Source organism: Nanorana parkeri, unplaced genomic scaffold, assembly GCF_000935625.1.
Source record: "Nanorana parkeri isolate BGI_ZX_2015 unplaced genomic scaffold, ASM93562v1 scaffold1609, whole genome shotgun sequence".
Taxonomy (NCBI): Eukaryota; Metazoa; Chordata; class Amphibia; order Anura; family Dicroglossidae; genus Nanorana; species Nanorana parkeri.
In genome coordinates this window covers 93,540-120,150 of record NW_017307877.1, presented here as the reverse complement: position 1 = coordinate 120,150, position 26,611 = coordinate 93,540, and the positions used below count along the sequence as shown (strand labels likewise).

The 26,611-nt window shown below is 43.4% G+C and overlaps 1 protein-coding gene across 1 annotated transcript in view; it reads right to left on the bottom strand.

Annotated features, from left to right (window-relative positions):
• The window catches only part of LOC108799034 (calpain-9-like), a 214,315-nt gene that overhangs the window by 105,349 nt on the left and 82,355 nt on the right, over positions 1-26,611 (bottom strand). Inside the window, exons 6-7 of the mRNA XM_018570847.1 lie at positions 12,939-12,975; positions 12,115-12,195 (exon numbers count right to left, since the gene is read on the bottom strand). Coding sequence (XP_018426349.1) covers positions 12,115-12,195; positions 12,939-12,975 — 118 coding nt within the window. The remainder of the gene's footprint in view (positions 1-12,114; positions 12,196-12,938; positions 12,976-26,611) is intronic.

Here is a 26,611-nt window from a genome sequence, read left to right as displayed (position 1 = left end):
TTCAAAGAGGTTTTTTTTTTGCTTGCTAGCAGTAGATATATGCAAAAACACCCAAGGCTTTAATTATCCTTTAATCTCTAGAACAGCGAAATGGTGTTGTCAGGCGGTGGGAATGGCAGATACCTGTTCCTGAAGGGTGACTTGTGGGGTGGTCGACAGGTTACGTTAGCTTCATTCTACCTCCCTAACCAGAACCAACTAACCTTCTTAGATGCTTGCATGACCACAATGCGAGAGTTCCAAAAAGGGCCTTTGATAGTGGGGGGCGACTTCAATTTGGTACTAGACCCCATCCTAGATGCGTCTAAAGGAACCTCACATCTGTCCAATCCGAGCCTTCGTAAACTCAAAAAGACACTTCATTTCATGGGACTGATAGATGTGTGGAGGGTCCACCACCACACGGTTAAAGACTTTTTGTTCTATTCACCCGTCCACCAATCCTACTCCCGTATCGACCTCCTGTTGGTCTCACAGGCTCTACTTCCTCTTGCTTAATAGAGGCCTCGGTCCTTTCAGATCACGCTCTTATTTCCCTCGTCTTATCCTTGAGCCCTGACGCCTCCCGCTCTTGGTCCTGGAGGCTTAACGAATTGCTCCTGCAGGAGGGGCCAATTTTAGACGACATCAAAACACACTTGAAGTAATTCTTCCAAGAAAATGAGAATCCCGATATCTCTCCATGTGGGAAAACGCATAAATGTGTCCTTCTGGGGCTCCTTATCCAGATGGGCTCTGAACGGAAAAAAGCTTTTACCACTAAAACAAATGACTTACTGAGACAGGTAAGAGAATTAGAGACCCTGCATAAGAAGTGCCTCGCCCATTTCCTTCTAATAATTTAATTTGTAAAGAAGTGAGTTATATTAAAATTGTCCAAAGGCCGGGTTACCGCCAGTTTAACTAAATTGCGCCATACCTTCTACGAATATGACAAAGTTACACATAACATCCAACTGTGGAGCACGCATGTTTCCTCCTTTTGTGAATGACTTTTTCGCTGCTAACCATCCACTTATTCCACTGTTCTTGAATGCGATCTTTAAATGGCTTGTTTAGGCACACATCCAGTGGCTGTACCAACGATGTCAATCCTTCAGGAATAACTGCCGCATCTGTGTTTATGCTTGCCAGCCTTCTTTGTGCTGGTAGTTAAATGAGCCCTGAACATATCCCACACCAGTAGGCTACGTTCTCGACGAAGTCCACCTGGTTCGCCTACTCCACACATAATCAAGCCATAACTTTGTCCCTTCTTCATCCATCCAGTCTTTTTCATTCACATGTACAAAAACTCCAACAGGGAACTTGATTTTCGGCATTGTTTTTCTTTTAAAAGCAATCATTAGTCTTAGTTTGATGCCATCAGCTGTACATTCTAGTACCACTGTAAAACTGGACTTCTCATGTTCTGTTGTTTTAATTAACACTGTTTTGGCACCTTTTGAATTGACAGTTTTATTTCCAATGATATCGAAATTCATAGAAGTTTCATCCATATTTCCGATATTACTTAACGCATAGTTGTGTTTCTTGCGCTGTTGTATTACATATCGATGGAAATTACTTATTTTACTGTCGAGATCTGCAGGTAATTTTTGTGCAATTTTGGTCTTTTGCCTCAGTACCAGATTATGCCTTTCCAAGAACCTAGTACACCAGGATACAGTGGCCTTAAATCCTTTGCTGTGATCTGGGTTAGATTTAGCCCACTGAAGTGCAAACATACGTATGTTGTTTCGTGTCACTACATAACCATTTTGACGATGCTCATGTACCATGTCTGCTACATGATTTTCAAGTTCTGGCCAATGTGGGGTGCCTTTTCTTAATGCACATTTAGTCTTTGGCATACTCTTTAATGCATCTTCATTTGATTTCCAGTCTCGGACCAGCTTTTCTGTTACTCCATAATGTCTTGCAGCAGCACTGTTATTATGCTCCTTGGCAAAGTTTACGACTTTCAGCTTAAAACCTGCTTCATATTTCCTTCTTTTTGCTGGTGGAGCCATGATAGGGTCTTGCTAACGAACTGAGAGCGCATCCATGTGGTGGCATAAAACTACGGTCAATCATTATCTACGCTGGCAACATCCCGTACACCGCTGGATTTAATGTTCACATTTTATACTCGGCATATAAGATGACCCCCAATTTTTGGGGGATGTTTTAAAGGTTTAAAAGTCGTCTTATACTATTCAATATCCATTCAATAGCGGTTTTGTTATTTGTTTATACTTGACTCTAATCTTGTTACTGCCCTGCCTTTATGGATGATGTACATCTGCTACTTGTGTCTAATAAAGAATTTTTAAAAAAAGAGGAGGAGGAAATTTTTTCATTTTGCATTCCAGTCCATATATATCATTAGTTAATAATTCAAAATAATAAAAAAATTACAATATCTGAATTATCTCAAATCTATTAAATCTAACAATCCATAATAATACAACCACATTTTATAAAGAAAGTATACTCCGACACTATTAAGTAGCACTATTCAGGTCCCATATAAAAATATTTGTGGTCGGAGTCTTGCATGACCCCGATCCATGACCCACACAAAAATAACTACAAATCAGAGTTGTGCCATGATCTTTGAGGTCAGTAATGCCAATAAGCGGGCATACTCTGGGAATAACAGGTGCAAATAAAGGGGAAAGGGGGGGAAGGTCAGCCGAAGATGACGCTGTGCACCAGACACCTCCAGCCCTCCATCCTAAATACAGACTCACCGCATGACTCCTCCCACAAATGCGGCCACTCCATTGCCTACAACTTGTGGTCGGAGTCTCTGATCCTGGCCCCGATCCGTGACCCACACAAAAATAACTACAAATCAGAGTTGTGCCATGATCTTTGAGGTCAGTAATGCAAATAAGGGGGCAAAACAAACCAGTAGCATAACCATGTTTATTTAACTTTACTACATCAATTTGCTAATTTAGAAAAAAAGCTTTGGCCATTTCCACGTGAGGGTTTGGGATGTATCTATTAAAACAAACAGAATTCCACCTGCCCAACCGCTTGATCACATGCGCTGGCACACCATGCCTGGAAGCAGCCGAAAAGAGTGGCCCGAATAATGCTTGGCATTGAAACCTAACTGCGTAAGAAGGATCCTCAAATGTCCTATGAACTTGCTAGATGACAATGGGTTGCTCAGGAAAGGTAGTAACGGACTCTCATCGACCAGATGTGACAATTGAGACCTCAATTGATCTAGGACCATGACCGGACACCAAGGAATACCTGGGTGAAAATACATTACCTCCGTAGGCTCCCCAACTTGATTATTGGATTTTTGATCCAGTTTCTTAAATTAACACAATTAAAATTAACTTTTTATATGGAATCTTGTTTTGTGGAGTTGTCTTTTGGTGCTTTTAAAACCCCACTTTCTGCTCTTGTTACTACAAATCCCAGGGTTGTGGCACCTACTATCCAGACCCAGATCAAAACTATTTTACTCTCCCCAACATGATTAGTTTTATATTGCAGGAGTAGTAAAACGTAATGCCCAGCATGCCTGACTAAATGTTTCCTCAAGACTACATTTGACTTATCATTAACCCGTGTGAATTCACCCGGCCTCAAAAAAACATAAAAAGCAAGGTAAATAGCTGCTTTCATGACCAAGCTTGGACGAAACCCAAATGGCTTTCTATCCAATGCTTCAGACATGGCACAAAACATGTCACTCGACACAGGAGCCCTGGTGGTTGGAACCGTGACTTGATTTTTTTGAATGCCCTTCAATATGGCTCGAACTGGATGGGCGGAAAATAAGGATGGCTTATAGGTGGTGAATCAAAGCTAGGAAATGTTGCACACCTGCCAAATACATTTTGATGGTGGTATGAGATAATTTAAGATCAGTATAGCAGTAAGCAATGAAAGCCAGTATACCAGAAATACTGTCAGTAACTCGAATATTATGCTCCCCAGGAATTTCTGGAAAAGATGCCATGCTACAGTATAAGCTTTCCGAGTATTATCTGACAGAGAATTGCTGATAAGCCTGGCTGAATTACACTGATGTCTAAGAAAACATGCATTTTAAACCGAGACAATGCATCAGCATCAGTTACATCTACCAGGAAGGAGACAGCAGGTGGTATTAAACTTATACCGAAGTGTCAGCCATGTTAAACAATGTAAGAAAGACATGATCAGTAGTGACTTGGACCTCCCTTTGTTTACAATATCAGCTGTGGCCTGATTATCCGTAAAGAATGTTACCGTGTGACCTGTCCACGAAGGAACCCTGACTAACAGCTGTGGCCACTATAGGATATATTTTGAATAATGCAGAAGTCTCGAAAAACTAAGGAATAGACCGAACTTCTTCCAGCCACTTGCTAGCAAACCATTGAGTGCCAAAAAAAGCTGCAAACCCAATTGAAGCTGCTGCATCCGTGACTACCTGCGGTGATGAGGCCAAAGCATTTCAGTTTTGCAAAAATTCATGCCACATGACCAAGTCAGACCGATCATGCAACGTCAATGTGAATAGGAGCATTCAAGTCAGCGGCAGTAGGCAACAATGCCAACAATCTGGAATTAAATGATCTACCTTGGGGAATGATTCAACATGCCTAACAAGGACTGTAATTCCCTTCTGGTGCGAACAGGAGACAAAACAAGGCCGTGCAATGTCTGTCTAATCCTGGCAAGTTTATTCAGTGGCAAATTGGCCTGCATGGCTACCGTATCGAGAGTGATACCAAGGAAGGTAATAACCTTCCACCTTCTGAGAGGCAACGGGGACATTGAGTACTTTGAATGTCTGCAGCAATACTGAGAGCAAAAAATCATCTAAATAATGCAAAACCTGCTGGCAATGAGCCAGGTGCTCCAGAATCCAATGTAATGCTTGAGCAAAAGTGTCAAACAACCATTGACTACTTTTGGAGCTGAAAAGTCAGTTTTGTGGCAAAATAATAAAATTCTTTCCACCTAACACCATTGCTTAATTGGTAACAATTTAAATGCGTCAGAATATCAGCTTTAGATAACCATGCAAACTTACCTGCCCGTAAAATGTAGTGGATAGCCTTGTCAACGGATGCATACTTTAAAGAGAACTCCTCAGATGGAATTAATGCATTCAGACGAGGAATATGTGAGGAATGAGGGGCAGACAAATCATAAATTAATCTGAATTTATTGTTGAACTTGCCAAACACCAAGCCGATGGGGCTCACTCTCCATATAGCATAAGGTGGATACACAAAAGGCTCAATTATGAAGCCTTTCTCTAACTCGTTGTGCAACAGAGTATCGACCCTATCCGGATCGCCTAAAGCTGATCTCAAGTTCCCACATTCATAGGAGGACTGCGGTAAAGTGATAAGCCCCGTGTGGAAACCCTCTGAGAAACCTTCTACAAGGAAAGTCAATAAATTAGGATCCGGATGCCCCTGGAGATAAATTGCTAACGCATTGACGTTTACTTGTCCTAGTCATAGCGGCTGGGAAGTGAGCTACGACCCCCTATTGAAATGCCTGCAGATATGTGTAAGTGATAATGGTATCATGTCAACAGCTGGCCACTTCTGCTAGTTGGAGCAATGAGGCTTAGTAGACAATAACTGTGACACACAGAAAGCAGGGGGAATATCTGTGTCCCTTTAAGAAAATCATAACTTTTCCCACACCTGCAACATGAGAGCTCCGCCACAATAGTGCGACCCAGTGCAGAGTCTACCCCACCCCTGGATCCGACCCCTACCCCGCGGCCTATACCTGATCCCAGGCTGAGTTGCCGGGAGAGATGGGCTTGAAGAGGAGACACAGCACTTCCGTGTCTCGAGCAACCACTAGGAGACCGGAAGTGACGAAAAACAAAGAGACCTGAAGTGACGACGCGCACAGAATCAGCCGAAGATGACGCTGTGCACCAGACACCTCCAGCCCTCCTTCCTAAATACGGACTCGCCGCACGACTCCTCCCACAAATGCGGCCACTCAGTTGTCTACAACATATTAAATATAGCTGTGAAAATTCATTAATTACATAAAGATATATGTTTTTTTGATCAAAAATGGAGACCTGAAGAGTCCATAACAGTGTCGGATTACTACAAATAAAAGCAGAAAAATGTGAATGAGACTCCACTATAGAAAACAGCTAAAGTTAACCATATCATTATTCCCTGACCAGTCGTATGATCTGGCTTGGTGTATCCACCTGCACTCTCTCTGTAGAAGGAATTAATCCTAGTCCCTCCCCCCGGATTTTGTTTATGTACACCATCTAGGTTAGGAAAAAGAAACGACGTTTGTCTGTATTCCCTCCATGTATTTGATATGCCTAGCAACAGGTGATGTCATATCACGCGCTGTCACATCAGTTAAATGATCTGAGATCCTTTTCTTTAATATCCTATGAGTTTTTCCAATGTAAAACATATCACATTGGCATAGCAGTAAATAGATAACACCTTCAGTTTCACAGTTAGCAAAATGTCTACTTCTGAAAACTTGTCTTCTGGGGATAACAACTTGTATACCTATGTTTATATATTTTAAAAAATTGCATTTCTGACATTGGTAAGTACCTGGAAATTTGCAGAATTTGCTTTTTGTGATTGTATTATATTTGCTCTTTACTAGGTCTGTGGAAATTAAATATTAATTTCTCGATTAATCGTTAAACTTTTTGATCGATTAAAATTATTTTGATCGCTAATGAAAACACTCACCTATCCGTCGACTTCCGGGAGTCCCGTCGGCGATCCAGTGACGTCACGGACATCGGCGTCACCGGACTCCTCCCCCCTTCCCCAAGACACTCCGTCGTCTAACGAAGGCAAGGGGGAGGAGTCCGGTGACGTCGATGTCCGTGATGGCTAACGAAGGGAAGGGGGAGGAGTCCAGTGACGCCAATATCCTTGACATCACCGGACTCCTCCCCCTTCGTTAGCCGACGGAGCCACTTGGGCCGGTGAGTTTGCCCAAGAAACTTTCTGCATGGGCGCCAGCCAAGGCATTGGCCTATACACATACAGCACAGCAATGAAGTAATAAAATGAACTAGGATCACACTAATCCAGCACGTTATTATTCTGAGTTGCCCCACTCAAGCGGCGGCCATATTGAGTGGGGCCCGTGAGATTAATAACGTGCTGGATTAGTGTGATTCTAGTTCATTTTATTACTTCATTGCTGTGCTGTATGTGTATAGGCCAATGTAGTTGGATCTGTATGTGCGTTATAATTAAATCGATTTAAAAAAATTTGATTAATCGAACACGAAAATTTTAATCATTACCAGCCCTACTCTTTACCAATTTATTTTTTAAGGAGGGACATCTTTGGTAACGGTAACATCAGTACTTATGTTGATTACCATCTGCATCCTCATGTTGAATCACTTACATCATATGTAAGAGACACACGCCAGATTTGATTTCTCTTATCAATGATTTAGAGGTTTCTGAAGATACCTTACTAGAAGGGCTCGATGTTGAAGCTCTATATTTTTCCATCCCACACTCCAAGGGATTGAAGAAGGTGGAAAGGTCTCTACTTACTTTAGGAACTTCGGAAAATTATCACAATGAGAATTGTAATACACATTTTTAGACGTATTTGAAATAATTTTCTGATATTTTTTCAAACACATTGTACTTCACAAAACAACTACTGAAAGATGATGTAGGTAGACTCTTCCAGTCCCTTCTAACTTATTAAAAATTATATAAAGAATAGTTTATTATAAAGATAGTCATGATATCAATAGCAGATATAGAAATAACAGTGTCAAAAAGGTCCAATAGGACACTTTTACTGTGCCACTCAGACTTGGACTAGATTTAATACCACAGGTTACAAAAGAAGCAGCACTGATTAATCAGAGGATTTAAAATCAGCCCTAATATTTACTGTGCAGGTGGAACTCGAAAAATTAGAATATCGTGCAATAGTTAATTTATTTCACTAATAACTTAAAAGGTGAAACTAATATATGAAATAGACTCATTACATGCAAAGCAAGATAGTTCAAGCAGTGATTTGTCATAATTGTAATGATTATGGCTTACAGCTCATGAAAACCCAGATCCACAATCTCAGAAAATTTTTGGCAGTGTGGGCAGGTGCCAAGTCCTGCTGGAAAATGAAGTCAGCATCCCCATAGAGCTCGTCTGCGGAAGAAAGCATGAAGTGCTCCAAAATCTCCTGGTAGACGGCTAAGTTGCATTAGTGAAATAAATAAACTTTTGCACGATATTCTAATTTTCCGAGTTTCACCTGTATGTCCTCTATTCAGCAGTCCTAGCATTCAATGACTGCAGTTTGGAAAGTGAGCTAAATGGCAGAATGCATGGCAAACCTCAGACCAGAACCAATACACGGCACACTTCAGACCAGAACCAATACATTGGAGAACTCAGTCCAGAACCAATACACGGCAGACTTCAGACCAAATCCAATAGACGGCAGAACTCAGGCCGGAACCAATACACGGCAGACTTCAGACCAGATCCAATACACGGCAGACCTCACACCAGCACCAATACACGGCAGAACTCAGATTAGAACCAATACAAGACAGACCTCAGACCAGAACCAATACACTGCAGACCTCAGACCAGATCCAATGTACGACAAACTGGGCAGTTAGAATGACACATACATAGCAACATCTCCGGGATCAGCCATCACACACAGTCTGATCCCTGTGGGATGTCATCCACTTAAATACCACCAAAAGAAAGCTCTATCTGTCCCCAAAAAAGGGTATAAAATTAATTTCAGTACAGCGCTGCATGACGGAATAAATGTCAGTCAAAGTACTGCAGCGCTGAATACTGAAAAATGGCCTGTATGGGAAGGGGGTTTAACACCGCGGATGTCAACTGGTTAAAGAAGGCGACAGTAGTGACTGTTGGACCCGGGAGGTGGGGGACACTGCCCCTACCACTTTAACACAACCGCATCTACTAGTTTGGCTGCGGCTTTAGGGGTGTGGTCACTGAGGGGCGCTGTAAAGCTTTCTCGCACAGGGCGCCAAAGGGCCTAAGGCCGGCCCTGAACACAGTCAAATCTGGTGGTGGCACTAATAATTTTAATTGCATGCCGCAAACGCTGAGCACCGAGAGCTGATTTAATTGCGGATGGCATCTGCACCCCACGGTTGCGACATGTAGTCCAACGGCGCCCACAATCCTGAATACCGTACGGAATACAGCAGGGGCTGACTGGCAACTTTTAGCCAAGGGGCAAGTACAACCCAGAGGCCCATGGTGCAGCAACTTGGCCCCCTCCCGCTCTGCCTCTTCCCTTGCCTGCCACTTTTGCCATCCATGTAACGGTAGTGTGAATGTTCGGGTGATGTGAGCACTCACTAGTAAGCCCATGAAAAGGGTGACAGGCTGGGGGATGGTGCTCTCCTCCCACTGTGCTCCCTACATAGTTCTGGCCGCTCCATGTCTGGTAGTTAGGCACTCTCACCCGCTGGCTGCCCATGCTTCTGGGCTGTGAGCTGTGGGAGGATAGTGGGAGGGCGCGGCAATGTCAAAGTCAGTGTTCTATAATGTTTCTTGATCCTATACATTTTCTCAACTGTGTCACTTCCAGTGGAGCCGAGTCATCCAAATCAGCTGTTTTCATGACCCCATTTCTTCATGACATGCACACCTGCAAGAGACGTGGTAGAGAAATGTATGGGTTGAGGAAAATTATAGCACACTGGTAGTGTAGGGATGCCTCATCAGTGCTGTGTGTGTGTACGGCTGCTGCAACCCTGGTAGTTCTGCCACTAACTCCAAGCTGTAGAGGGACTACAAATCTCAGCACATTATACAGCAATGAGAATAATACCACCAGCTACAGAAGACTATACATCTTAGAAATACATTGTACAGCAATGAAGAATACCAACAGCTATAGAGAACTACAATTCCCAGCAATACATTACACAACAATGCAGAATACCATCAGCTATAGAGGACTATAAATCCCAGCAATAATGACTACCAACAGCTATAGAGAACTACAATTCCCAGCAATACCATTATACCGCAATGCAGAATGGCATCAGCTATAGAGGACTACAAATCCCAGCAATACATACCGTATTACAGCAATGCAGAATAATATGTAGCTACATACTCTATGTTGCTTCAGGTTCCCCCCCCCTGATGTCTCCAGGGTCTCAGGAGGATTGTGTGGGCTCTCAGGAGGTTGTGCAGGCCCACAGGTGGTTGTGCTGCCCTCAGGAGGTTGTGCGGGCTCTCAGGTGGCCAGTATGAGCTCTCAGGTGGGCTGTGCGGGCTCTCACCAGGAGTCCAGAGACTTTCACGGGTGCATGTGGGTGCAGCAGAGGTGGCTCCCTAATTAGGCTCCCAGGTGGCCAATGCGGACTGTCAGGTGGTCAGTGCGGGATCTCTACTGGTCAGTGTGGGATCTGTGGTGGCCAGTGGGAGCTCCCTGATAACTAGTGGGGGCTCTGTGGTAGCTCCCAGGAGGGTAGTGGGGGCTCCAATGTGGCCAGTAGGGGCTACCTGGTGGTTATTGGGAGCTCCCTGGTGGCCAGTGAAGGCTCTGTGGTGGCTCCATGGTGGATACAGAGGGCTCCCTGGTGTAGGGTGACCATTCGTCCCTGATTTCCAGGGAAATTCCCCGGATTAAGGAGACCATCCCCGGAAATGTCCCTGGGAACTAGAGCTGTAGCTAACGATTATTTTCAAAATCGATTAGTTAGCTGATTATTAAGTTCGATTAATCGGTTAATCAGGATAATAAAAATGGCTTCAGTGATGGACTACTAGTTTGTATTGAGCTTGCAGTCCATCACAGGAGCAAGCTTGAAGCGGTGGAAGTAAAAAACAAAACAAAAAAGCGTGGTGTACAATATATTGAAATGGAAAGGGTAAAATTATACAGCAATCAATGCAGAATGGCACCGGCTATAGAGGACTACAAATCCCAGCAATAGTACATTATACAGTGCAATGCAGAATACCACCAGCCAGAGGCGTAACTAGAACCTTCAGGGCCCCGGTGCAAGAAACCATGAAGGGCCCCCCCAACCCCCCACCGCCATAGCACCGCATGGTCAACAGGAAGGCTGCCGAGGTCCCCAGCAAGCGCGAGACCTCAGGCAGCCCCTTGTTTAAAATTTTAGTGCTGGTGTTCTGTCGAGAACGCCAACCTAGTATCTGCGCTTACATACAGACGGGATTAACGAGAAAACCGGCATTTATTTACAAAGTATTCGTTTGTAATGGTTAATTGTGACCGTTAATAATATGCCATCCATGGCAGTGAATGATGGATGGCATATTATTAACGGTCACAACCGTTACAATTAAAACCAAATACTTTGTGATTAAATCCCTGTTTCCTTTTGCAGCACATTCTATGGGACTAGTGTGACAGCCTCTCCAGCCCTGCTGCACAGCCGCCCATACATGCTGCGGGTGGCAGAGCGCCAGGGAAGGAGTGGCACAATCTCGGGGGAGCCCTCTTCTTCCTCGCTGGGCCACCCCAGCAGGCAGAACGCAAGGGCCCGGCCCAGGGTCTAGTTGCCCCAGGTTTATTCATGATGAAGTCATCAGCAAACATACATAATAAATGGTGGCGACTGTCAATTTCTAAGCCAGTAATGTTAGGATTAAGTCTGATCAGAAAGCTATAAGGCTCATTAGCCAATATAAATAACAGAGGGGATAGGGGACACCCTTGCCAGGTTCCTCTAGGTATTGGAAAACTGTCAGAACAAAAGTCATCAAGAGTATTTACCAAAAGGCTTGGGGCGCACCCAGGTGGTAAAGTTGTTACCAAAATCGTATTCTTCCAGGATAGAAAAGGAAATATTCCCTTGAAAGGCTATGATATTGAGAGACAGAGTTTAAATAGGAAATGATGTGGTGTGTTTTTGAAAGGTAAATACTATTTAACAGCATATGCCATGTCCAACTCAACATGCACAGGAAACCTCAATGGAAGATTTGAGTTGGATCACAAAGTGAAAAAAGGAATTTAATGGTAAATCGTTTTAATTCTGACATGAAATCAAGGACATTTCTAAGAACAAAAATGCAACAAGCTGAAATGCAAGGGGAACATGTTTTTTTTCATCAGTGGCTCATCACTAATACATACCTCTCCAGCAATTTGTTCAAACAAGGTACGGAATTGTCTTTCTTCTTCAGTCTCCTTATGTGGGGGATTTGGTTTCGGTGGCTGTACAAATATTTGTGATGTGTTAAAATTAACAACAAACTTTGCATTAGGTACACTACATCACAAGTTATCTAGTTATAGCATCAATTTACAAAAACGTCATGAGTTATTGTACATGTGTTTGTTTTATCTCAGGATAACTATTGCATCAAAAAGTTAAATAAAAAAAGAAATATAGAATTGGTGTGTGTTTGTCATTTTTCATCATTATTGAAAGCCTCCCTTTTCATGAATTAGTATTTTATCTCACAACCTGTTATTTTGTCTCTACCTGGTCTCTTTTTCTTCTGCCTAATCAGCCTTGTGACCAGTGATCAGCCTTTACTAAATGTATTATGTTTAAGGCTCCATTCACACATAGCGGTAGCGTTTTCCACATTTGCGGCTATTACTAAAGTGTGGAATCCTCCATAAAATCGTGCTTGTAGTATTTGGCAGGACGCGCAGTTTCGCACCACGTGGCCGCCGCAGAAGTTTGAACAATGCACATTAAAGTTCATTGTTTTAGATGTTTAGAGCGGTTCCGTGCGTATTTGTATAGTCGAATACGGGCCGACAACCACTCCTGTGTGAATGGAGCCTTATGGATTTAACACTGTCCTAGGAGAAGATTACTGTATATTGTTTCAAACCAAAACATATCCAAGTGATACTGTAGATGTAATGTGTATTTCCCAGATTTGTAGAAAAAATTCCAGATAGTGATTAAAGTAATAAGCATAAACAAATTTAAAACAACTTACATCAGGAATATCCACAGTTATATCTCCTTCCATCTCCCTAAAAAACAAAAGTCTATAAGAATTGTGGACTGCAAAGTACATCAGAAATCAGTGTAAAGCATACAAGTATAATAAATGCAGTAAAGGGGACCTAAAATCAAAAAGTTACACCTTATGGAAGGAAAGATACAGACAGTATAGAAGAAGGCATGGTTGGTCTATGATGGGGAAAGACCAGCTGAGGTGAGACTAAATAAAACACTGGTAACTAGTACTTTGCCCTCTGCCTTTCTTTTTGAGCACATCTTCCTTAGTTCAGTTCCTCTTTAAAAAGGAATGCTTCTGAATAATCATTTTTTAGCTGTGAAAAAGAAACAGTGCTTACAGAGAGTCTAGACAAAATTAAAGTGACAATAAACTCGGGAGTAAAATCTTAAAAATGCATTCAAGCACCTTAACTATTAACAAAAATGTAGTGTATTTGTGTATTACCACAGCACTGGGGCCCTTGGTTTCCCAGCCAGAACTCTATTTGCATGGAGTTTGCATGTTCTCCTTATGCTTGGGGTGGGTTTCCTCTAGGACTAGGTACTCCAGTCCCACATTTCAAAGACATGTTAGTAGGGCTTCTGTCTAAATTGGCCCTTGTATGTGTGTGTGGAACTAAAAAAAACAATTACAGCCTCTTAGGAAAACCCTGGTAATGCTCTGTTGAGTGGCTAATGCAGCTATGGTACTTATTTAAAGCATGGAAAAGTAAAGTTTCAAGGTTTGAAAGAAAGTAAAGTTCCAAAGATTGAAGTGCATCACGCATATATCAATGGATGAATACATTTCATAGCCAGAGGCTATTGGTGGCAAATGCACAGACCAAATTTAGCAGTCTTAGGTAACAACATTTATCCTTATGTCCAACTGTTTGGCTCTGGAGAGCTACAAATCCCAAAGATGTAAAGCTTATCTCAAGTAGGGTTCAGCTGGATGTTCAAGTCGACCGCTGAATGTCCCACAAGGTAATGCGCCTTGTGAAGCCCTAATTTGCTAGATGCTTGCATCTGACCACGGGTCAGGTGCAACACTTTGCCCAACCAGGGCTCAGTACTCTGTAAGACCCATGATTGGGCAAAGTCATGATGTGGGGAAGAGGCCCTTGTCCCCATTGCCGCGTCGACAAGGTGCTTTTCCAGGGGCGACCCTGGAAAAGCACCCTCCCAGTGCCGAGGGCATGTGGCCTGGTATGGGAGGAAACGGGGGGGGGCGCTCGCTCATCCTCCCCCTTTCTGACCCTGCCAGGCCTATGCTCGGATCACGGGTCTGGCATTGAATTTTAGGGGGACTCCACATCCCTGGTGGCACTCGAGGGGGAGGGGGGCGCGCAAAGACAGCACATACATACGATCGGCAGGCTATAGAGCCGCTGATCGTATGTATATCAAACAGCCGGTAATGGCTGTAAATAACAGGCGTGTTTTGTGTGCCCGCGCGCTAGGGGGGGCGCACAAGCAGAAAAAAAAGCTGTTTGATGACGGCAACCCGCAAATGTGAGTCTGCCGTCTGTCCATTTTTTCTCAACGGGCGGACGGCAAGAGGTTAAAATCACTACTCCTTTAAAAACTATATTTTTTTAAAGTTTTTTTTTCATTGATACATGTCCCCCAGGGCAGTACCCGGATCCCCATACAACTTTTATGGTTTTATGGTCAATAAATTGCATATAAGGCTTCAAAATGGGACATTTGATTTTCAATACTTTACCCCTATAGACTTGCATTGAGTTTGAGTTCGAATACGAACTTTCACCATGTTCGAAAGTTTGAATTCGAACCTAACAGATGGGTGTTCGGTCCATCACTGCTTTAAGCTTGCTCCCAAAGTCCTAATGTAGTCCATTAGGAATACAATCTCATGTTTAGTTTACCAATTTGTATTGAAATCTATTACGGAAGCGAGCTCGCAGCAGAGACTACTCTACAACACACACAAGGACCACAGACATCCCAACCTGAAAAAACTAATTTCAGGGAGGTCCTTCTTATTTTAGGGAGGTGCCCTCTCCCCCATTCCCCCCGCCTGTCCATGGGGAAGAGGGGGGGGTAAGAGCGCACCTCCCTGAAATGATGGCAGATAGCAGAGGAGCGCCTTTGAAATAAAAAAAACAAAAAAACAACAGATAGCAGGGGAATTAATAGCTAGGCTGCTATTGGCCATTTCAAATTGCAATAGCCAATAGCAGGCTGACTATTGCACCCGCCGACTGCTGCTGTCAATCAGAAGAGGAGGACCTGAAGAGGAACTAGATACAGCAGAGTAAACCTTTCTGGGATAAAATGTTTCTCTCCCGGGGCGTCTGGAACCTGCTATGTAGCGGGAGACTTCCGGAACGTCCGGGAGACTGGGGATGTCTTGGACCATGGGGAACAAAAGTAGCCACCCTCCAGAAGGAAGGATAGTGTCAGCATGATGAGACGATTTCAGGATCTACAGCCAAGTAATACACAAATAAGCTACATTTTTGTTAATAGGTAATGAACTTGAATGCATTTTTAAGATTTAACTAAAGAGTTTAGTGTCACTTTAAGTAGTGTCATTTATTATTCTTTGTTTCGAAGAAACATGGCATCTTTAATTTTAAAACATTTATGAGAACGGAGGGAGCCTAAACTGAAGTTCTGCATATTAAATACAAGACAGGCATCTCCTACTCGTGAAATACGTTTTATGTAAAAAATAAGCTATGTAAAAAACAAAGAGGGCAGATTCTTTCTGTGAGCCCATACATTGCCTTACGAATTGGCTCACAACAGTCTCCAGGTCAGTCATTTTAGTTCATCTGACAGCTGGTCACTGGAGTTCAGATTAGGCATGGGGATGGTTTCTAAGCAACCGTAGAGCTTTGTTCATATTGGCTAGCAGAATATGTGCCAGTTATACAGCTTCTTTGCCATTATATGTGCCATTTATACCGGCTTCAGGCTATGAAATACCAACCCCTCACTGGTCAGTGGGATTGTCATAGGATAGGTCTTGGAAATAAACTGTTATTAGGGTGTTAGGATTGTCCCACACAAGCAATTGGCCAGTCTGCACAGAGTTTCTGTCCTCAAACTCCCTGTGCCCGATCCAACTTCACAGGCTATGAGGAAGGGGGCGTGTCCCAGAAATGTGTTAGCTGTTTAAGTTACACAGTTGTTGTGATCTTGCCTGTCTCCCTACATTATCCATTAGAGATGGAAAGTTCGGATCTTTGAAATTAAATCGGTTTATTTTGAACGGTTCCTTCAAATGAACCAATTCATGAATCGATTCCTCAGTTCACTTGCTGAGTCTGCTGACAAGCAAGTGAGCCGAAGCTCAGGAGCTGTCTGAACCTTAACAATAGATCCGAAGCAGGGGACTATAAATCAAAGAAGGGTGGCAGGTCCTGGGTAACTTTTCTTTGATCAATGAGGCAGTGCCTTGGCTCAGAGCTGTCACAGGCATGGTGTTTTGCCAGACCAGCCATATTGTCAGATCAGCCAGTGTCCTTGCTTCTGGTGACGTGTGATCAGCTATGTTAATGAAAAGTGTTTTACTGCGCATGCACACTGCATTCTGATGGGCTGATGTCACAACTAACATTGGTAGCCAGCAGATTTGTTCATAGTCTTTACAGCGCATAGGTGGGAATAATTATCAGATTTTACCACCATGGGTGCAGTACCTGCGGTAGTAAAAATCCAATTGTTATTGCGCTGTAAACACTATAGAAAAATCTGATGGCTACCAATGTTGGTTGTGACATCAACTCATCAGAATGCCGTGCACATGCGCAGTATGAAGCTTTTCATTAACACAGCTGATCGCGCGTTACCAGAAGTGACGACATTGGCTGATCTGATCTAAAGAGAACTTGTCAACTCCAAACATTATCACATATGGGCTTGTTATCCCCTGAGTGATAGTAATAAAGTTAAGTAAAAAAAAAATAAAAAGTAAAAAATTACATTAAAAAATTAAAACCACCCCGTTGCCCCAGCATCTGCCTGTGAACAAATATGTTTAGGACATCTACGTAAAAGATTATTTCATCACGCGTGTCAGGTGTCATTGCAAACATTGGAGTGAGAGTATTAAACCACTGCTGCAACCTGACCATTGATTCAGTGTACTGTTCTACTAGAGACTCCCTTTATTCTATGACTCAGTAACTGTTCTGAGGACTCATGATTCTTTAACTCAGTAACTCATATTTTCGATCTTTCACTCTCTACTGGCATCTTTCCCTCCCCTCTAAAGCATGCATTGGTCACTCCAATACCCCAAAAACCCCTCACTGGACCCTACCAACCTCAACAATCTCATACCAGTCTCCTTACTCCCATTCACCTTCAAACTCCTAGAACGCCTTATCTACAGCCGCCTGAGCCGCCACCTCACTAATAACAACATTCTGGACCCCTCACGGTCTGGCTATTGCCCCCAACACTCCACTGAAACTGCCCTCCTAAAACTCACTTATGACTTACTAACTGCTAAAAACAATGGCCACTACTCCTTACTCTTGATAATAGACCTTTCTGTTGCTTTTGACACTGTTGACCACCTGCTCCTCCTCAAAAACTCCACTTGGCCTACATGACTCTGCTCCCTCATGGTTCTCCTCCTACCTATCTAAGTTCTCCTTTAGTGTCACCCACAAATCTAACTCCTCCTCTTCCTCTTTCTGTACGGGTCCCCGAAAGCTCTGTCCTTGGAAAGAGTTGGGTGGCTTAGAGACTGCCCTTCTGTCTGAAGTGATCTGGTGTGACGATTCCCCTCGGGGCCAGGCCGCCTCGGTCCTGCCGGCTTCTATGACGGCCGCTCCGCGTTCCACTGTGGAACGCGGAAGCCGCTCGACTTTCTGATTGTGAGGCGAGCGGCTTGCGTTCCATGGTGGAACGCGGAAGTCGCTCGTTCTGGCCGGCGGCTCCTCCCACATCCTTGGGCTATTTAAAGCCCCAGCTGAGGCAGCATGGCGTTCTACAATTGGAGTCAGAACGTCTGCTGCCTCCTGAACCAAGCATATCTGGACCCAACACTGCTCGTGGCGGACCACCATTCACCTGGGCTCACGCCCTGTAGCAACGCTGCTCTGCAACGGTTCTAACCGCAAGTATCGCTCCAGTTGGAGCCTATTACAGACTGTCAGCTGCTCTATATACCTGAATCTTGGCTGCCATATAAAATTGTTGCATGATATTGGGAATACCTGCTTGCTTAAACGGTACACCTGTAGAACCTTACTACATCAGAGATATGCAAATTCACCATTGACCTTTCTAGTACTAATTGTGGGATGTTATGAGTAAATAGCCCAAACTTATATTTTCATTAACACTGGCTGTGATGCAAGAGTCTCAAACTCCCCTTTAAGACTGGGAGTGACGCCTGAGACTCACGCCTGAGAAGCCAGTAAATCCCCTCCGCAGTTGCGCTCCACTCCTAGAACATACAGTAGGCGTGACATCTGGTTACCCCCTAAGTGGCGGCCTTTTGCCTCTTCCATATTGCCTTTAACAACTTTAACCTTACGTACCTGGGATCGCTTGCACCGCAGCTTCCATTGGCCTCATAACTGGTTGAACTCAAATTTGGAGAGGTTTTGAACAGTACCTCCTTACTCTCTCTGGCCGATCTGCGTGCTCACTGTGGTATGACACCCCTGGATTTCTGGAAACACCGCCAGCTGTCCCATTTCCTAGACTCCCTACCAAAACCGTTGAGAACACCCAATTATTTCACTCCATTTGAAACCATATTGAGCTTCAAACTCCTACTTTTACGAAGCCTTGACTAACCTTGAGCGCGAATCCCCCCCACCCTACTTGAGTAGATGGGAGGCGGACTTTCCCCGTACCCTCACCCCGGAGGAGAGGTCCTCGATCTTAGCACTGGTATCGACCTCTTCGATAGATGTTCCGATGTAAGAAACCAACTATAAACTATTATCTAGATGGTATCATGTCCCCACTAAATTACATGCAGCTAACGCTCATCTTGACCCTTAATGCTGGCGGTCGTGTGGAAATCCTGGTTCTTTTGCCCACATCTGGTGGGAGTGCCCACTAATCAAGCTCTACTGGACGCAGGTTGTGCAGATCATTCAGCAAATATGTGGAGTGCGGCTCCCCTTGTATCCTTGGGTGTGTTTGTTTAATCTCACCGCTGATCCACCGGGTGCGTACAAAAAAATCGATAGTACCGTTTTTATTGAATGCTGCTAAATCTCTTATCCTATATACACATGAGGGATTGGGATTGCAATTACTTATGTAAATACAATATAGCTCCTGGGTCTACTGGTAGAAATATTTAGAAAATTCCTAGTTCCCTCAAAATTGGAGATCCCACCACAGAGCAAAATTATTTCAAACAAAAATGTATATCAAACACAATAAGATTTCTATCACAACATTATTTAATCTCATATGAAAAAAACGAAATTCATCACATATAACCAACATATAAAGTACTAAAATCTGGCTAACCCTTCAATGGCTATGATATGAAAAGTAAAACTTGCAGCATGTTATACGGTTACCCAGCAAGGGTGGTGAAAATCCAGAGACATATGATTGACAGCTAGTGTGTCTGTTATCTCGCTTTGTGTCCAGGCGTATAATGGATTACTTTATAGCACTTCAGCTCTGGCAGTGTTCCTCTGATGTTTAAAGTATCAGTGTGAATAGTTCACAACAACATGTTGCAATTAAACAGTTCCATTGTATATTCTTCAAACGAAAAAGAGAAATCTGTATAGATATCCACTTTTGAGGAAGCATCCAAAGACAAGAAAAATTATCCATAATCAGCTTTAGGAGTCAAAAGGTGGCCCCGTAGTGTTGTATTCTCAAGACGCACATCCAGCACAGTGCCGTCTCAAATCTCAGGCTGAGGGAGTCTCTGTCATGTGCGGCCGTACTGATTAGAAATAATTAGTATATACTCATCTCTTGAATGAAAGATGGTTTGAGCCCCTCACACGTGCATTGCAGCAGCACTTGCCGATTCAGCAGCTTTTCAAGTATTCTCTGTATATCTTATGATTCGCCATCCATTAGCTGAGTGTCTTAAGCCATGAGGGGAAGCAGCACGCCACGATTCACCCTAACGCGTCTGTCCCCTTCGAGGGGCTTCATCAGAGGGGCGTGATCTTAAACTTCATCCTTATTCTCCAGGAAAAATCTCTATATATTTTAAACATCCTTTCATAGAACATAATCATATCAATTATATATTTAATTTACTCTAAAGATTTTGCACATATATATATACCCGAATGTGACATTAAATATATCATATAAAATTAATCTAATGAAAAGCCCTCTTGAAGGGACTGAAGTTTTAAATTCCCTCGCGTAGAATATCTAACTTCATACGTGAGGGATATACCACATTTAATTTCCCTCATTAAAGACTTAGAAGTCCTACATGATATTTTGCTAGTAGGCTTAGATGTAGAGGCTTTATACTCATCTATACCACACTCTAGTGGTTTGAAGATGATTGAAAGGTTTCTAGCCACATTGGGAATTTCAGAGTATGGGCATAGCAGATTTGCGTAACAATTACTGGAGTTTATTCTGACTCATAATGCTTGTCTATTCGACGATAAATACTATTTACAGATGCAGGGGACCGCGATGGGGACGAGGTGTGCCCCATCTTATGCGAACCTCTATCTGGGTGGATGGGAGAGCAATCTGTGGGGCAAGGTAGGACTTGTCTATGCACTTGTGTCATGTGTTGTCATAACACAGGTACATAGATGATATACTGAATTTTAATGATTTAAATAAAAAATTGACCATGGCAGTAGATCCATATAAGCTCCCCTTTCTAGATGTGTTAATTTGTAAAGACGATAGGGGAATACTATACACCAGTCTGTACAGAAAACATACTGCAGGCAATGCTATTCTAGAAGCCAGCAGTGCCCATCCGAGAGCCTTAAAAAATAGTGTCCCCTATGGCCAGTATTTAAGGGTGAGACGTAATTGCTCCATAGATGCTGATTTTGAAAGGGAAGCCACGAGTTTAAGGGAAAGATTAAAAGCGAGAGGATATACAAATAAAATTCTAAAGAAAGCTTATAAAAGAGCAAAAATGGTATAAAACAACAAGAATGGTAATAAAAATAAAACTGATGATCACTTAGATTTATACTAACGTATAATAATCAACATAATCAATCAACATAATCAACATAAAGAAATATCATAAATGTTAACTAAACACTGGCACTGTTTATCAAAAGATCCCAGAATATCCAAATTCCTCTATACAGAACCACCTATAACAGCGGTGGCTCTCTGCTCTCTGCTGGCACGCGAGCCCAGGTTCAAGGACCACCAATTAAAATAGATCCGACCGACCCGGATCGCCTCAGTACGCGATCCGGGGCAGTTACAATCAGGCAGCGGCGGCGGCCTCTAAAAAGGCAGATTACAGGTGAAACTCGAATAATTCATACAGCTCCCCTGCCTGAGCGCTAGGGATGCAGCCCACCTCCCTGCAAAACAGGTAAGCAGGAGAGGGGGCAAGGGTTAATGTTCTATTTATTCACTTTTATTATTAGTTCTGTGTGTGTGTAATATGTGTGTTGTAACCACTTGCCGTCCGCCCGTTGTAAAAAAACGGACAGATGGCACTGCAGCATTGGTGGGTTGCCATCCTCCAAAAAAGGTATCAAATTAATTTCAGTACAGCGTTGCATGACGGAATAAATGTCAGTCAAAGTACCGCAGCGTCAACTGGGTTTAACACCGCGGATGTCAACTGGTTAATAAGTGCGTCATGTGTGTGTTTCATTACGTGTGTATGTGTTTTATTGAGTGTATAAATGTTTGATTATGCATGTTACCCTATTTTGCCTAAGGCCCCATTTACACTGAGCGGAAAATCCAGCGATTTCCGCCGCGATATCGCGCATTTTTGCAGCGCGATATCGCGAGAAGTTGCCGGCTAATGTTATTCAATGGAGCTTTTCTAATGTACAGCTCCATGTCGCAAGTGGCTGTAGCAGGCCCCTTTTTCCCGCGGAAGTCGCGCAATTTTTCTATTTTTTAATGCAGCCCGCCGGTGAAGGTCGCGCGATCGTCGCTGGAACGTTGCCCCCGAACAGTCGCGCGGATCTGCTTGTAAGGTATGTCGCTTGGTGTGAATGGGGCCTAAGGCAGTGATGTTGAACATTTCCTAAACCCGAGCGCCCAAACTGCAATACAGTACTAAACTTATTTTCAGCGCTGGCACTTTGAGGTAAATAAATTGATTTTGCGTCGCAATTTGGGCACTCGGGTTCAAAAAGGTTCGCCATCACTGATCTATAACCTATCGTCGCTGCCCGTCATTAAAAGATAAATTAGTTAGAAGTGAATATAATACTAAGAGAACAAAATGTTGCAAATACCTGGGGACGTATCAATATCAGAGATGTAAGTTCTGTAAATATATTCAAGTGGGACCAGAAGTGGTTACCCCAAGGGGCCCAAAGATCAAGATTTTGCAAATTGTGAAACGGAAGGGGTAGTATATTTATTATTATGCCCATGCGACATGTTTTATGTGGGGAAAATGCAAAGAATGCTCAAAAGAAGGATCTCAGATCATTTGGCAGATACAACTGCCCGTGATCTGAGATCGCCAGTGGTTAGGCACTTTGTTCACACACATAATGGTAAAATTGATAAAGTTTGTTTCTTTGTTCTTGACCGAGTGCACAGACAAAATCGTGGAGGCAACTGGGATAAATATTTGTTACAAAAAGAATTTAGATGGATACATCAAACGAGATCCCATGAAGAACCAGGAATTAATGAAATGATCAACTTTAGTTGCTTTCTATAATGTGAACCTAAGTTTTTCTTTATTTGCCAACTGATTGATTTCGTATTGGCCTCAGGGGAGTTCAGCCTCTCTCCCCTGGGAAGTCTCCAAGACTCGGCCTCGTGCAAGGTTGTCCCCTTGGGGAAGGACAAACTTTGTTTCCATGAGAGGAAGCCGGATTTTCCATATAATGTGCAGCCTATCAGACAGGGAGGGTAAGACTGTTGTGGTTTCACTTACCTGCTGTGCTGTATGATGTCCTTTTCACCTCGGCCGGCTCCCCGCGGTCTTGTCTGTTTGTGATGTGTGGGCGAGACAGGATGGGCAGTAGCGACTTCAGCTGGCATCTGCGCATGCGCGACGTCACCGGAGATTCGGATCCAAATTTGAATTTGCAAGCCATTTCCAGGGAATTTAAGCTGGAATTTTTTCTGTTGGTTTATTCCCCTTTGGTTTCCCCCTGGAGATCCCTTAAAGAACGGGATATCATGGATGATTGCCCCTCACCACACCAGTCTGTGGAGACGAGGTAAGGGCAGTGAAAAAAAAAAAGAGTGCATTTTATTTTTCTGACAGTCATATACTTTTATGTTGAGCCCTGCAGAAATTGAATCTTCTTCATCCTCAGTGACAAGGAGAGATAATTCGGCAAGATGTCAGGCTTGTCAAAGAATTGTGAGGAAAGTGCCTTAAAGAAGCAGCAACCGCTTCCAATTCTCCCGACATCCTGGATCTTATCCAACGGGCAGTAGCCAAACGGGTGAGGCAAGCTGGCCATTCCCATAAGAGAATAGGAGCAAGCAGTTCCCGATTTGCATTGTCAGATGCATGAAAGGGCGAGAGGAAGTTCTATCACCCTCAAGCAGACACTTTGCGGGGCAGAGACGGAATGAATCTTCCTTTCCTGTGAGTATGATCACAAAAAAACTCATGAAAGAGGGCTTGTTCACAATGTCCTGGATTATGTCCATACCAGAGCAGTTCGCTCCTGCACTAAAAACGCATCACAATGTATCCATATGTGTTTTATGGGCCCCAGATCACACGAGCGCAGTGCTTTCCATTCCAGACAAGGAAAGATACTGCATGCCACATTTTCTCTGGTCCGGAAAGCGCACAAACGCCTCAAGACGCAACAAAAATGTGCCCGAAACGCACCGCACTGCAGCTAACTGAAAAAAAAACAAATGGAATGCGCCTGGAATGCGGTAAAAACGCATCAAATACACGTCAAAAAACATGCTGCACACATTGCTCAGCATCTGCAGATCTGCTCCAGATCTGGACCAGAAAATGTTGTGAACAGGCCCTAAGGGCAAGTTCACACCATATGCAGTTGTGATGTCAAGAGTTCCAGGGGTTCTATCCCATTTGTTCCTAACTCCCGAAGCAAAAGGAGGTTGGAGGCCAGTCTTGGACTTATACCAGCTTAACCGATTCATCCGCGTCAGGAAGTGTCGAATGGAGTCCCTCCAAACGATCATACAAGTGGTACATCCAGGGATGTGTATGATGTCCATAGAGCTGACGGATGCGTACTTTCATGTTCTCATTGCTCCAGATCAGCAGAAGTTCCTAGGATTTTGTATCGGTCAAGGCATTTTTAATTCAGGGCAATGTCATTCGGGCTCAGCAACGCCCCCAGGACTTTTTTCGGAAATTCTGGTTACCATTGTAGCATAGGTACAGAAACGGTACCATTTTCCATTATCTTGACGATGTCCTAATCCTGGCAGATTTGGAAAAAAAGGTGATCTCCAGCAGAAATATCAGCATAGACACCCTGCAGACATGTGAATGGTTACTGACAATGGAGAAGAGCAACCTGACGCCGACTCAAGAGATTGTGTACTCGGGAGCGGCATTCAATACAAATCTAGCCTCGGTTCAACTGTCCAAGGACAGAGTTCTCAAATGAAACAGAAGGTGGGCACAATGCAGACATATCAGGTGGACTCAGAATCAGAGCGTTTCCAAGTCTCTGAAGGCGGTGAGTAAAGTATATCCTCCTAATAGGCTTCTTTATCTGTCTTGGGATGTTCCTCTAGTTTTGGAGGCTCTTTCAGGACCTCCCTTTGAGCCGATACAGTCTATGTCTATACAATTCTTGTCATACAAGATGGTCTCCTTAGAGGTCTTGGCTCCAGGTAGGAGGGTGTCAGGGCTCCAAGCCTGTGGTTGTGGTCAACCCTTTCTCATTTTTCATGAGGATAGAGTAGTTCTGAGAACTGTATCAGGTTTCTTGCCGAAGGTTCATGCTAGTGTTCATGTGAATCAGGATATTATGCTTCCCGCTCTCAACTCAGAAGGGATGGAAGGATGTTTAAGCCTAGTCCGGTGTCTGAGGACATATGTGGAAGGATGTAAGGACTGGGAAAAGTTCAGAAGGCTGTTTATGATTATGGCAGGAGCCAGGAAGCCAAAACTTCCTTAAGCAGTTGGCTTGTGTTCACCATCACTAACGCCTGTCAAACAGCGGGAGTCTCCCCACCAAAAGGCACCGGGGTTCACTCCCAAGGGCCGTATCCTCCTCATGGGCAGCAGCAGCTGGAGTTTCGGTGAATCAAAATTGCAGGGCAGCAACATGGGCATCTAGGTCTACCTTTGTTAGCATTCTCGACTGGACGTCAGGGCTGCAGTGAATGACCACTTCGGTAGAAGTGTTTTGCTCTCTCAACTTGGGGTGGAGTGATACATTTATTTTCGCATTCAATTATGTTTGTCTATGGATTTTGTTCCCACCCTTACTTCTGCTTGGGTAATCCCCATTTGTCAGCGCTGCCATGGATATGGCCAGGAAAACTGAAAATTTAATCATACTTACCGTAATTTTCTTTTCCTGGTTATACTCCATGGCAGCGCTGGGCTCCCACCCTATGGAGTTTTTAGCTTGTTACTAGACTGGGGAAGTCAGCAGGAGGAGGGGCTTTTATAGAGAGGGTTAGGCCTTGTTTAACCCTTTTGGTTCCTGTCAGCTAGGGGTAATTGGATCTAAACCCATTTGTCAGCGCTGCCATGGAGTATAACCAGGAAAAGAAAATTACGGTAAGTATGATTCAATTTTCCGTTATATATATATATATATGTAAAATCTTTAGAGTAAATTAAATAAATTGATTTGATTATGTTCTATGAAAGGATGTTTCAAATATACAGAGATTTTTCCTGGAGAATAAGGATGAAGTTTAAGATATATACAGCGGAGATAATGTTAAAAAAGCTAATATATCAGTTTGAAATGTATTACTTAGTAACAAGTGGAGCGCAAGCAGGAAATGCTACTCTTCCGTTTAGAGTGGTATTTGGAACGCAAAGTGCTCAAACTAATTACATATGGAAGGATATAAGAATCATCTGTTTAGAGCGAAGACAGATCACGCTCCCTCTGATGAAGCCCCTCGAAGGGGAGAAACGCGTTAGGGTGAATCGTGGCCTGCTGCTTCCCGTCATGGCTTTAGACACTCAGCTAATGGATGGTGAATCATAAGATATACAGAGAATACTTGAAAAACTGCTGAATCGACAAGGGCTGCTGCAATGTACGTGTGAGCGGCTCAAACCATCTTTCAAGAGATGAGTATATACTAATTGTTTCTAATCAGTACGGCCGTACATGACAGAGACTCCCTCAGCCTGAGATTTGAGACAGCACAGTGCTGGATGTGCGTCTTGAGAATACAACACTATGGGGCCACCTTTTGACTCCTAAAGCTGATTATGGATAATTTTTCTTGTCTTTGGATGTTTCCTTATAAGTGGATATCTATACAGATTTCTCTTTTTCGTTTGAAGGATATACAATGGAACTGTTTAATTGCAACATGTTGTTGTGAACTATTCGCACTGATACT